The 14,822-nt window shown below is 29.7% G+C and overlaps 1 protein-coding gene across 1 annotated transcript; it reads left to right on the plus strand.

Moving 5' to 3' along the window:
- The first annotated feature begins 11,691 nt into the window (after nt 1–11,691).
- On the plus strand, nt 11,692–13,850 carry LOC106767124 (salicylic acid-binding protein 2). Its single transcript, XM_014651956.2, has 3 exons — nt 11,692–12,106; nt 13,217–13,342; nt 13,444–13,850. The coding sequence occupies exons 1-3, from the start codon at nt 11,741–11,743 to the stop codon at nt 13,723–13,725; spliced, it is 774 nt and encodes a 257-aa protein (XP_014507442.1). The 5' UTR covers nt 11,692–11,740; the 3' UTR covers nt 13,726–13,850.
- The last annotated feature ends 972 nt before the right edge of the window (nt 13,851–14,822 follow it).

Genomic DNA, 14,822 nt, shown 5'->3' on the forward strand with positions numbered 1-14,822 from the left:
GTCATCCTACTGTTGCCCCAATTGAAAAAAAAAAATCAGAAACACTTTGTCATCAAAGATATTTTCTCTCTCATCTCAACATTTTCTCTGTCATCACTTCAACATTTTTTCTCTCATCTCAACTCAATTTAAGATGGTGGTAGTAATTTGAATCAGAGATATTTTTTAAAAATTGAAAAATTTTACTCTTTTATAATCATTTTATATTTATTAATGTGTGATTATACTTTTAAAGAACAATATATATATATATATATATATATATATATATATATATATATATATAGACATGATTGGAAAATTTAGATTTCCTGTTTTAAAATCATATTTTTTTATTACTTGATAGATTCTATAGTGTGTAAGTGTACAATTCTAAGATTTATTAAGATTTTACATTCATCCTGTTTTTGCTATAAAGAATAGCTTATATTATATATCAAAATGAATGTGTTTAACAATACGTTAAGATATTAAACATTGAAATGAAGGACTAGCATATTAATTATTCACCCTAATTAATGTATGTGTAACAAAATTTATGTTTCTTAACCAAAATTTGTCAACTCTTAAGGAAAGTGGTTTGCACTTTGAAAGAATATAACGAAATTATGTGTAACAACTTTTTTTTTTTGTCTTGAACATTTGGAATCAGTCTCCACAACATCTTAGAAATCTTTATTTTTATGAAAAACTTCAACACAGAGAGTCATGGATGATCTATTTATAAGGTAGATAGGAATAATGTTATCATCAATCTTATAAGATTTAGATGATTTGTGACCACAGTTGTTTAACTGTAATGAAGCTCCTTCCCATACTATTTCATTTCTTTTGTATGTAAAAAAAAGCCACATTATCATTATCACATCAACGATAATATTCGGAGAAACATTTTATATAATAGTGAAAAATAGTTGTCTAAATACTTTCGTTCTGGAAAATAAAAGTCATGTTGGGAATTTGTCCTTATTTTTCAGTTGGGTTTCAATTTTGTGAGGAGAACTATCTGATCCTTAATTTTTATTCAAAGCAATAATCTTCGTTATCCAGATACAAACATGATCTTGCATTAAGAGTACAAATTTATCAATAAAAATTCAGCCAGAAATAACGGCAATGGTGTGACGTTAATTTTTTTCTTCCATCTCATTATTTTCCCTAGTGCAAAAACGCTGATTAACATCCGTTGTTTTGAGCTTTTAACATCTACAAAAGAACCGACATCATTTCCGGTGATGTCAATGGGACGTCGGACATGAATATAACCAACGTCTAGGACTAACTGGACGTCGGGTGTAGAACTAACTGGATGTCGGGTGTAGAACTAACTGGACGTCGGGGGTAGGACTAACTGAACGTCTAAAGTCATTATATAGAAGTCAGTCTGAGCAATAACCGACGTCTTAAAGGTACTATAGACGTCGATGTATACATTAATCGACGTCTAATCCAATGGTTGTGTTTTTGTGCAGTTTTGTTCCCGTCTTTGGATAGCCTAGTAGCACAATCTCCTTTCGCTAGTTTTCCCCCAAAAAAAGCTTGCGTCTTTTGAATTTCTTATGGATCGTTTCAACCCAAAACCGAACCTGGGTTGTTGCTTAGTTCCATTTTCATCCGCAAGAGGAAAAATTCACAGTGAAACATAACTAGGCAACGACCCAAGGTCGTTTTTGGGTTGAAATGATCAAAAGAAATTCACTACACGTGGCTTTTTCTGGGAGGCAGCTAGCAAATGGAGAATGTGTTACTACGTTACCCCCAAGAAAGGAACAAAACTGCACTAAAATACAACACAAAGAAAGAAAATTTTAATCAGTTGAACCAGAAGATAATCGATGAAAGACTAAAGAAAGTTTAAACGGTAAGCATAAAAAAAAATCACACACCTGGGATGCCGCAAGAGAGAAAAAGGAGAGGAGGAAGACGATAAATATATCAGAAACAACAATGGAATGTCGCAAACAAGAAAAAAAAGAGGTGCCGCAAGAGAAAAAGGAGAAGAGGAAGACAATATCAGAAGAAACTGAATGTCGCGAAGAGTTTGCGGTTTATTTAAAATGAAATATGGCGTTGATTGCTCCAGAAACCGACGTCTATAGTCACATAGAAGTCGGTTATCCCACTAATATGACGTCCAAGTTAACATTTAAACTGACTTTTTGAATACCCATTAGACGTCGGTTTCGAGGGGAGCCGACGTCTAGGAAGATGAACTGATTGACGTTTGATTTCCTGTCAGGGATTTTCACGACAGTTGTGATGGGGTGTCGACGTCTATAGTAACGTAGACGTCGGTTCCCCTCTAGACGACGTCTAGGGCCCTCGAGTTTGGTGAACATAATTAATTACAAGCACATAGACGTCGCTTCCCCTCAACACTGACGTCGCTTACCCTCAACACCGACGTCTAAATTGAAGAATTTTTTATCTTCCCGCCTTCTAAACATGCCTTATACGTCGCCCTTTGACTACGTGACGTCTAAGCGTCTGAGAATTAGGTGAAGAGCATTAGTTGCAGCCCAGTAGACGTCGGCCCCCGTTAACACCGACGTCAATGGACTGTCTTATCACCTACCTCAGGCCATTAGACGTCTACAATATCATAGACGTCGCCTTACCTTAAATTCGATGTCTAGTTTACCAAGCTATTTACGATAATGCCACTGTCCACTCATATACGTCAGGTTACCAGCAAACCGACGTCTACTGGGTGACGTTAAACAACGTTTTTGCACTAGTGTTTTGTCTATTAGCAAAAGATATTTTATAATTATGATAAAGTATTTGGGGTACTATAATTTATTTATAAGATATGTATAACAATATAATACAATATTAGTTAAAAAAATCTTATTTGTGATTTCATCCTTATAAGAGATATTTTCCTGAGTACATTGAGATTGAAATATATAGGCTAAATCCCTTTATCATTCTAATTTACATTTGAATTATTTAATTTGATTTTTTTTTCAATTAAGTCACATTTTTTTTTTGTTAAAATGATTCAATTAAATATTTTTGTTAGTTTGGTGTTAACACCATCTTTGTATATATTCGTGATATTTTTACTCTATTCAATGTAAACCTCTTAGTACATTGTAAGAGAGCTTAAGTGTTAGAATGGATAAATGTATTAAAATAACGGGATCAAGCCTTTTATGTTAAAATAATTTAAGTATATAAATAGAAATTTCAATCATATCTCTCTAAAACATAATTTTTTACTCTTTCTCTCCCTTCTCTTTAAAATTACTCACTGTCGGTTCATCTGATCGGTGATCAGAACCTCTCTAGGTAATCCTGAGATCAATGACTTCCTTTTCCATTGATCAATTTCGTGTTTAGAGCAGGTAAGTTTCATTCCTTAAATTCTCGTGAGTTTTTGGAATTTCTGGTACATGCAAGAAAGTTTTGTTGTTTGCATGTGTTTAGCAGTATTATTTTCCCCTTTCTAACTTCATTTTGTCAGAACTGCTGCAGCGGAATTGTTAGCATGGAATAACAAAACAGAGGGTTTTTCATATAAACGTGTGCCTGTTAATTTCTACTCAATTTATCTTACTACGCAAATAATAAATATAAATAAAAGAGTAAGGTTGAGAGAAATTTGCAAGATGAATTTTATACTGGTTCAGATCTTACCAATCCTACATCCATTCGCTTATCTCAAACCGAGATAAACAGTTCACTAAGCACAAAACAATTACAAATTACAATCACAAAGAAACAATTTGTAAGAGATTAGAAACCACCTCTCTTGATACCACAAGAGATGAACCTGCACCTCCTTTGAATCTTCACAAAGGATGAGACACCTCCTCCGAATACTTCACGAAGGATGATCCTCTTCCAAACACCTCCTTAGACGCACCAAGGATGAACTGGCTATTCCTCCGTCACCGTAGCAGCACTTCATCGGCTCCACAGACGAGAGTTTCTCAAGCCGAACAAGAACACACAACTCACAATGATTTATGAGTTCTAAAGTACAAGGGAAGAGTTATTGTTGATGGATAAAGAGAGCCTATATATAGACTCAACCAAATACTCTTCCATTCTTCGAAACTGGCTATTTAATGCATTTAATCGATTAATATTAGTGTTAATCGATTAAAATGAGTACAACGGCTAATTTTCAAAAGTAGAAAACTCCAACGGTCACTTTTAATCGATTAAAATGAATTTTAATGGATTAAAATGAATTTTAATGGATTAGAATTTTAATCTATTAAAACAGAAAAAGTTGAGTTTTCAGCTTTTACTTGTTTTAATCGATTAATACTAGTTTTAATCGATTAAAACAATGCGATTTTGACTCTTAACATCAATTACAAAGTATGAAAGTACATGGAATCAAAACCTATTACAAATCTAAGATCTAAACATTTATACTACATTTATTACAAAAGCTTTTCAAAACAAAAATAAGTCTTCAAAGGATCTTCATGAATCTTGATATATCTTGACTTGATTTGGACATCATCAAAACTTCATCTTCATCATTTTGCTAACAAATTTTGGTTCTTTGGTTGATCTCTTCTCACCAATCGGTGAGCTTTAGGTGTGCATAGGACTTTTGGAGTTGTGCATAAAATTCTGAAGTTATAGAGTTGTTCGGTTCAGTTAAGAGGTAAGGGAAGCTAGTTAATTTAATTAATATGTGCTATTGAAATTTTGATATTGTGAAATGTGGTGTGGAAGTTTGTATATATATATGAAATTGGGTGATTGTGTGATCTGTGTAGTTGTATGAAATAAGATGAACTGTGACCATGTGAAATTCTCTGCAGAATTATCTGTTATTGTTTGGCCGAGTGAGTTTTGAGGACGTGGAGAAGTAAAAATGGGGAATTAGGACCAGGTGTGGAATTGGTTGGTGGGGAGGGTTGGGATAAGTTGTTTAGGATTTGTTAGAACCCTTAAGTCACTCATAACTGTACTAAAAGTAGTTGCGTGTGGAATTGGTTGAAGGGATTTACTATTTGTGAAGAAGAAAAAGAGAGATGGAGAGTGTTAACTTCACGGGATTTGTGTGAATTTGTGAGTGAGGATTTGAGGGATGGGGATTAAAACCAATCCCTCCTTTGATGATAGGATTTGAGGGATGAGAAATAAATTTACTAAATAACCCTTAATAATAATAATAATAAATAATAATAAATAAATAAATAAATAATAATAATAATAATAATAATAATAAATAATAATAATAATAATAATATTAATAAATAAATAAATAATTATTATAAATAAATAATAATAATAATAGTATAATTTTTTTTCATGTTAAAAATTAATTTTTATTTTTTTCTCTTCTTATAATAATGTTTACAATTATATATAGAGTTAAATATGTTTTTGGTCCCTTAATTTTCTGTGAAAATTGGAATTAGTCCATCTTGGAAACTTTGGTCCAATTTAGTCTCTCAACTTTAGAAATATGTGGATTTAGTCTTTTGAACCAAATTTTACTAAGTTTATTTAACATTTCAAACGTATTTCATGATAGCATTTGAGTTGTTTATACTATTTGACACATTTTTTTCTTCAATGTTAATTGACAAATGCATTTGAAACCTCAAATAAACTTAACAAAATTTGGTTAAAGAGACTAAATTCATGTAGTTCTAAAGAGAAGGGACTAAATTAGTCCAAAATTTCGAAGAAGGACTAATTCCAATTTTCCCTGAAAGTTAAGGGATAAAAAACATATTTAACCCTTATATATAGTATTAACAATTACAATTTTATATTATTTTTACTATTAAGGATATTTTGGTAATATTCAATTTTTATAAATTTACACTGATTTTTACAAACTTTACTTTCAAATTCACTCTAAAATCCCTTCAAACAAATAACAATCAATTCACTCTCATATCTTCTCAAATTCATTCACTCACTCTCCTCCAAATCAATATCACCTATAAGAGATATAAAAATCATTAAAAACTTTGTTTAAACTAAAATTTTTACACTATATAAAATTTTAATTACAAAATGTAATCTCTTAAAATGATATAATCTCTAGGAGTTTATTTTATCTATAGGAAAAAGTCTCTTTAACAATTTTTTTTTGACAACTTTTTGACAACACATACGTGGCAGTCTATGATTGGCCCGTTTCAAATATTTTTTTAAACATAAATTTAAACAGACTAATAAAATAATGACACGTGTCCTGTTATAAAAAAATTGTTAAAAAAGAATTGTCAAAATATCATTGTCCTTATCCATATGAACCTTATTCATTGGATATTCAATCACAAAGATTGAGGTACCATAGCTTGTTTGTTTGATCGCTTGTTTGTTTGCTTGCTTGCATGTGACTTAAATCCTTTTCTATCAGACGAGCAACAATTGTTAGTGACCACAAATGGCAGCAGAGGCCTTTGGGAAGACGAACACGTTCTATCAGACAAAGGTGGGAGGATGACGGTGGTGACGAGTAACAGTGTGAGGCTGATTAAAAACACCCTACGAAAACGAAGAACAACAATGTTAGTGGTCCCCTGATAGAACATTGGGTGGAGGGGAGAAAGAGGCTCGTAAATTGCAGTGGTCACTGATCTGTCGTTGTTGGTCCCGTGTCGGAAGTGGACGTCATTGGCTGGAGGGGAGAAGAGACTCGTAAATCGCCAGCTGGAGGGGAGAAAAACATGAACCACTGCAGATCACTGAAGAAAAACGCAACGCAAAAGTCATTCCGCCAATTCTATCTAAAACAACAACCGGTATGTTGTTCCGTCGCCGCTGGTGAGCTGCCAGGTTATCGTTGTCGACTGGATGGGAGAGTGTGGCACTACCAATCTAAGACCTAGCAAAAATTAACAGATAAATTTAAGTTTCTTGGAGAATTAGTAGACTTAAAGATATCAATTTAAGTACGTTGGAAAAACTAAAATAGTATCTTTTATTTACCAGAATGTTACCGCACAAATTTAAGTGTGTTTCCTCGTAAACAAATTTAGATTGACAGACTTAAAAGCCTATTATGCATATAGAAGCACAAGAGAATAAAAAGTGAGAGAAGAAAAACAGTTGTATTATCACTTGATAGAGAAAGATACAAAATTCACATCCCAAAACAGATACATGCAGAGTTCTTATATAAGAGATATAACTCTAAAAGAATAACTAACACACAAAAAGAAACATTACTTAGGAGAGTTTATCAAATATAAAGCTCTTAGTGGAGGTATAAAAAAAATGAGAACTGATTTTCAATGGAAAGTTTAAAAGATTCAATAATTCGTCTTTAAGACTTCGTTTTTGGTCTCATAATAAATCTAATATTCCAATATCAAGTTTATTGATTGTCATTATTAGGATCAACAAATGTAAAAGTATTGTTCGTTTTTTAATTTGAAGTCCAATCACGGTTTTGTCCTTAAAGATTAATATTTAATAAAGTGTGGTGAAAATAGCATGAAAATGAAGAACTAGAAAAATCAAAATTACCATCTTTACATAATCACGCTCAAAAGCGTTTCATAAAAAATTCCAAAAAGGTGGTAAAAAAGGACAATAAATCGTAAAAAGTTTGGGAAACAAAAAACTTGTCGTCAAAAGAACGAAAGGAAAGCTACTAACAATACAATATTATGAACTATGAAAGAAAAGGAAAATTACAAAAAAGAGAAAAAAATGAAACACCCAGACTAGGGTTTTGTATGGTGCAATAGGTAGAACGGTATGAGGAAAAGAGGTAGGGAGAAAACAAGAGCCAAGGAGTTTCTATGTTTGTCCAATATGATAGATCCACTTCATTTACAGCAGAGCACACCTGTGAAACATGAAAAAAAAAAAAACGAAGAGCATAGAGGCGGAATAGGAGAAAGCCGAAGCAGTTTCTGTTATTTAATTTTCTTTCTAAACAATATTAGCATAAAGAAATTCAAGAAATGAGAAACTCAAAATGAATTGGTCTCTACGATACAACTTCGTACGTATCTATGGTCAAAATATAAAAAAAAAAAAAAATGGTACAAATTTTTTCAATAATATTTTGACATTGTATATTTGTTATTTTCTTATCGATTAAGTATTTATTTATTATTATACTGACATATTCTAAACTTAAAAAAAATATTGTGATGTTTTGAGATTGTTGATAAGGAGAGCATTGGTTTAACTGAACTTACAATCTTAGAGCTTCTAGTTTTTTATGATGACAACACATAATTAATAACACATGTGTATGTGTTATATTACATGTTTATTGCTTTTATGACTGTGATCATATGAGAATATGTTTGTGTTGTTTTTGTTTCTGTGATGATCATTGCAAATTACTATGTTATATAATGAAATTTTATTTTTGATTGCATGAAATATGTTTTAGAAAAGAAAAATTACATGCACTTTTGTTGAACTTTAATTTTTAGGTACTAGAACTAAATTGACCATAAAGTGAAATAAAGAAAGACTAATGTGATTTGAGCGATCTCACTTCTCATAATCTTTTACCTTCTAAGAGGTACTATAATATGTAGAAATGATTTTCTCATTTCTTAGTGTAAAGTCAATATTATACTCAAGAATAATTTTCTTACAAATTGGTCCATTAAGAATCGAAATTGAGTTTAGATCTACAAATATTAAAGTGATAATAACTGAATTTAAAGAAAAACATGTAATTTAAGGTTATATATATATATATAAACCAAATTAAAGTTTAAAGGTATATTAATTTATCTAGAGGTGAGTTTTCTGTTTTAACGGTTGTGATAATAAGTTTGTTTTGAGTGTGTTGTTTTTTTGAACCCTCATCTTGTCTTTGGCTAAAGGAATTGCAGATTTTTTGACAGTAAAGATTGGTGTAACTTATTCTTCTCTAATGATTGGAATCTCCCAGTATCATGAAAATAGCTCTTTTCTTTTCTGAGCGTGATGGTTGAGTTATACATGTAAATGTTATCACTTTAATATATGCATTTAAAAACTGAAAAAAGTAGTAGTCGTAGTCTTCTGATTTTCTGATTAGTCTTTTTCTCCCATTAAGTCTTCTGCACTGCTTGCACGATACATTTCTTTTCAATGCTTACTGTAAAATGTTCAGTGATTAAAAAGATTAAATTTTCACAAAGTCTAGACCAGTCACTGTAAATAAATTTTCATTTCATTTATTAAGTTTGTTCTATCAAACTTTAAAATATGTAATTTATTAAATATTTATGTGTTTTTGAATTATGTTTTATTTTATGAATTTGAGGTTAAGTCTTGCTACACAAATAATTTTCAAACACTAAACTTAGATCGAAGTTTTAATCTTAATTCTCTCTCCATAATTCAGTCAGATTGAGTACTATTTATAGAAAACATTGTGATGGTAAACTTTGTACAAGTACTTTTATAACAATATATAGTAAAAATATTTAATTATTTAAATATTAAACATGTATTTATAAACTTTTAGGATAAATTTGTTAATAATACTAATAATTAACATAGAGTTAACATAATTATTCTGATTGATAATATTATTTATGATTGGACGGATTGATTATCCAATCGTTTCGTGTTGGATTAAAGGATACTGTTGGATCCGTTTATTGTCGTATAATACAAATTATTTTATTTAAAGACTAAAATTTAGTTGTCTATTATTAGTTTTTTTAAACTGTTATGAGATAGTCATGGGTAGGGCTGTACAAAAATAACTGAACTGTATTGTATTATAGTTAATTATACTATATTATACTAAAAAAAACTCATTCATTTATACTATAACTTAAATATATTGTTTTATGGTTCAGTTTTTAAAAACACATCATTATATTTTCTACAAACAATTGTAATATGAGTGATGATACTAAAGACCAAAAGGCATTCATATTCATATTACAATTCAAAATAATATTATTTTAATCATATTTATTTTATTTTTAATTTGAAATTCTAATATACATTATTATTGTATTATTAGAGAGTTGCCAAGTGAAAATTCTTTTAGGATTATCAAAGTATTATTTTTATTATAATGTCATGTATTAAATAAGTGTATTACTATTATAATTCTTATCATTACTTAAATTAGAATTTTTCTCAAATGCGGTAGTATTAATATGCAATTGATCTCATTTTGTATTAAATTTTAAATTTTTTTATTTAAAATAAAGAATATTTAAAATTTATAAATTATTATTATTAATTCTATACATAATTAACGTTTTTAAAAGATATGAAATATGTTGTTATGTTTGAATAAGCAATACATTATCTAAAATATGATTTCTTATTAAATATATTTTTAGTTGTTAGATGTTTGTGGCCTATTGGACTATTGTATGAATGTATAGTGAATATATTTATTGCCTTATTTCATTCGATTAATCGAATTGGGGATAGTGTTGTTTTGAATTATGGACATGGTTATGTAAACCCTTACGATGATGGCAGCTGGAAGCATACGCATTATTGCATACGCATTATTGCATACGCATTATTGCATCCGCATTATTGCATCCGCATTATTGCATCCGCTTTAGTCTGTAGGTCAAATGATTATTTCATTTTAGTTCTGAGTTTCTAAGATATGGTTAGGTTTATAAATGTATGTTGAACGGGTATTGGATTGTTAAATAGGGGGTGATCTCTTGGGATATAGATTGTGATAAAATAAATTGTGTTTCTTGTACTAATTGGGAATGCAACATGTGAATTTATTGTGTTGTAAAGACAAACTTTTGAGTGTGTTTGATTAAACTTTACAAATTGATTACGGATAAAAAAAGAAATTTTTTATTCCAAATAAATCAAAATGGTTTTTACAATTTTTTTATCAAATTTTTTATTAGATAGTTTTACAAAGAAATTATAATCTAAAGTTACTTTATTATTAGATAGTGTTAAAATTAAATTTTAAAACTAGTGCAATGTTAAAATTAGTACAATTTAGTTTAAAATTAGTAGTTCAGTTAAAATTAGTATAGTTTACAATTCAGTTAATAGTTCAGTTAGTGCAGTTCACAATTTAGTTAATAGTTCAATTCACAATTCAGTTAATAGTTCAGTTCAATTAGTGCAGTTTACAATTCAGTTAATAATTCAGTTCAGTTTATACTGTAGTTTAGTACAATTTAGTATAGTTTAGTTCAGTTCAATTTGATAAAACAAAAAACAATTTAGTTCAGTTTCTCTTAACTATTTTACAGTTCAGTTTAAATAAAATAATTTTTAGTTCAATACATTTTTCAACAGTACAGTTCTATTTGTCTACCCCTAGTCATGAATATAAATTCCGCTAAAAGTTTAGTTAAAGTCTGTCGATCATTCATTGGTTGTTCAAAGTCATAAGAAATAATCATTCTCCATCCATATCACGAGTTTAAAATTGGAATCCTCGTGTGAATGCTTTTGTTCTCACTTGATTAGCAACAGAAACAAAATAATCAACATTTATTGCCAATAATTTCAACTTTTGTGTACAAGAGGCCAAATCGGACCCATTTCACTGTATGCATATATATATATATATATATATTATATGGATAAGGATACTTAGACAACATTTTTTTGACAATATTTGAACATTATCTACATGTTATTTTGTGATTGGTCCAATATTTTACAATTAATAATAATAATTATAAATATTACCATAAACCAATCACAAAATGACACTTAAATGATGTTTAAATATTGTCAACAAAATATTATATAACTATCATTATCCATAATATTATATAGGATATATGGGAAAACGGAATAGAAGGCTGAAAAATGAAAAGAAAAGGTGATGGGTTCAGAGAATAAGCATTTTGTTCTGGTGCATGGGGCTTGCCATGGAGCTTGGTGCTGGTACAAGCTCAAGCCACTCTTGGAATCTTCTGGCCACAAGGTCTCGGTGCTGGACCTTGCAGCTTCTGGCACCAACCTGCAGAAGATTGAAGATGTTCATACTTTCTCACACTACTCTCAACCTTTGTTGCAGCTATTGGCAACAATTCCCCCAAATGAAAAGGTTATTCTGGTCGGTCATAGCTTTGGTGGACTCAACATAGCACTTGCCATCGAGAAATTCCCACAAAAAGTTGCTGTTGCTGTTTTCTTAACAGCCGTTGTTCCAGATACTCTGCACAACCCATCCTATGTTTTACAAAAGGTTTCTTTCTCACCCTCCTCTCACCATTTTTCACCCCTAGCAAGAGTTTCATAATATTTCTAATAGATTGTGTTCAAAAAANTTCCNNCANTTTAAAANATTTTTANTANTTTATTANTNTATATATATATATATATATATATATATATATATATATATATATATATATACATACATTTAAAACATATAAAAGTAAAATAAAGTTAATTATATTATCATTACTATTAAATTTTAACTTTTCTTTTTTCATGAAAAATATATATATACAAACGATTTTTCAACAATCAGCACAATCATTTAATAGCTGTATTATATCAATATAAATCAATAATTAGTGAATTAATTGAAATTGTTTATATATATTTAAATAAAGTTGTTAATACATTATAGAAATATAAATAAATGATTGGTTAATTAAATTGGATTATTGTGTGATTACATATTTAAATGAATTTGTTAATTTAACAATGTCCTTTAATTTAATGAGTAGATATAATAAAAATAATATTATATAAATTGTTTCCGTGGTCCGAAATTTCCGCCTTTAAGGACTATCGATAATGTTGATAGTGCTCCACAACACAAAACAAAACGGGGGTGCACCAAAATATGGACCCATAACAACGTGTCGGTATTCAACTTTCCCAAATATGCAACTATATTTCTTTAAGAAATATATAGTTTCTTTATTAATTGTAAACTGACGATGCAACATCTTTTTATTTTAATTAATAATACATGCATAAAGATTAACCTTTTGTTTTTATAAATAGACATATATTTTTTCCTTAACATATTAACTGTATTGTCTACTAATATCAAGTCTACAACATCAAGATTATTTATTAAATAGTTAACCATTCTGTAAATTTCAACATAACAATGTATATATAATAATAATAATAATAATAATAATAATAATAATAACAATAATAATAAAGTTTTCATCAGACAACATCTGCACCAAGGATAACTCAAATGCAAGAAGTATATAAAAAATGTTATCTTCTCTGAATAGTTACATATACATTTGCATCTTGTTTTCTAAGAAATCAAAGAAAATAGGAATAATAAGCTTACCATATATGGCCAATTTCTTGACTTAAACAGTACATTGAGAGTGTTCCAGCTCCGGATTGGTTGGACTGTGAATTCTTGCAGAGTGGAAACAAAACAGTAGTTCGTTTTGGTCCCAAATTCGCGTCCACCAAACTCTACCAAGCCTCCTCCGCTGAGGTATAATTATTATTACATGTTGCAACATTCTATTCCACAATGGAAAAAAAGTAATATATATATTTTTTTATGAAAATAAAAATAAGGATTCGATTTTGCAGGATGTAGAATTGGCCAAAACTCTGTTAAGACCAAGTTCCCTCTTCCTCGAAGACTTGTCTCAGCAGACAAATTTTTCTAAAGAGAGATATGGGTCAGTTACTCTTGCTTTTATTGTTTGCACTGAGGACCTTGGAATTCCATTGAATTTTCAGCTCTGGATGATTAAGAATGCTGCTGTCAATAACGTTGTAGAGATTAAAGGTGCTGATCATATGGCTATGCTTAGCAAGCCACAAGAACTATGCGATTCTCTGCAGCAAATAGCTGCTAAATATGCATGAATTCACCAAGCAGCCTTTATTTGTTGCCTTTTGAAATTAACATGCCTTTTAATTATAAGTTCTTATCTCCAACTAGTAATATCAATAAGAACAACAATATATTAATACAGACTTTTTTTTTTTTACATCATTTTGATACATCATGTTGAAAATAGTATAGTTTAGTTTTTCACATTAAGAGATGGGGAATTGATGAAGCTTTAAAATCAGAATCTTTTAAAAATCTTTTTCACAAAAAAATATCTCTTGAAATGTAAGGAATAAGATTTTTAAATACAGTGGAATATAGTTGACTATGCACAGAATAAAGTCGACATTGAATTTAAAAGTGTAAAGATAGAGAAATCAAATGCAGATTTTTATACTGGTTTGGCCAACCTGCCTACATCCAATGTCCTTCCAATCCTAGGAAGCAAATGCACTATAATGATCAAAGTTTTTACAACAAGGCTTTTATAGCGACAACACGTCAAAAATATAAAACACATCTCTAACACTTTAATCAAAATATAAGCATATAACAAAGAAGAACAACAACAAGATGTCCCCTCTCCTACATTCTTCAACCCTTTTGAGCAACCCTGCATATGGACATTTGTGAACTATTATTCATTACACCTTCATGGAATTGTCAACAATAATTTATACCATTCATAGACGATTACTCTTGATATATATATATATATATATATATATATATATATATATATATATATATATATATATATATATATATATATATATATATATACACACACACATCTCATGCATGAAAAATTTTAATCTTTGGACGTATTCAAATCATTTAAGGCTGAAGTTAAGAATCAACTCAACAAATGGATTAAGAGTGTGTGATGGTGAATACTATGACAAATATGACGATTCATGTGAACAACGTTTAGGGCCTTTTGCCAATGGGTTCACCTAGCATGATTGGAGTGGCTAATTAGTAAAATTTGGTAACAGGTGTTGTAGGGTTTTGAAATTTGGTAATTGGTGTTGAAGGATTTCGAAATTCTATTTAAAGTAAAACGTTGGGGAAGTAAATCACTATTTAGTATTTATTTATTTTGGATTGGATGTTTGGTGTTTCCTAA

Source organism: Vigna radiata, chromosome 7 (genome assembly GCF_000741045.1).
Source record: "Vigna radiata var. radiata cultivar VC1973A chromosome 7, Vradiata_ver6, whole genome shotgun sequence".
Lineage (NCBI taxonomy): Eukaryota > Viridiplantae > Streptophyta > Magnoliopsida > Fabales > Fabaceae > Vigna > Vigna radiata.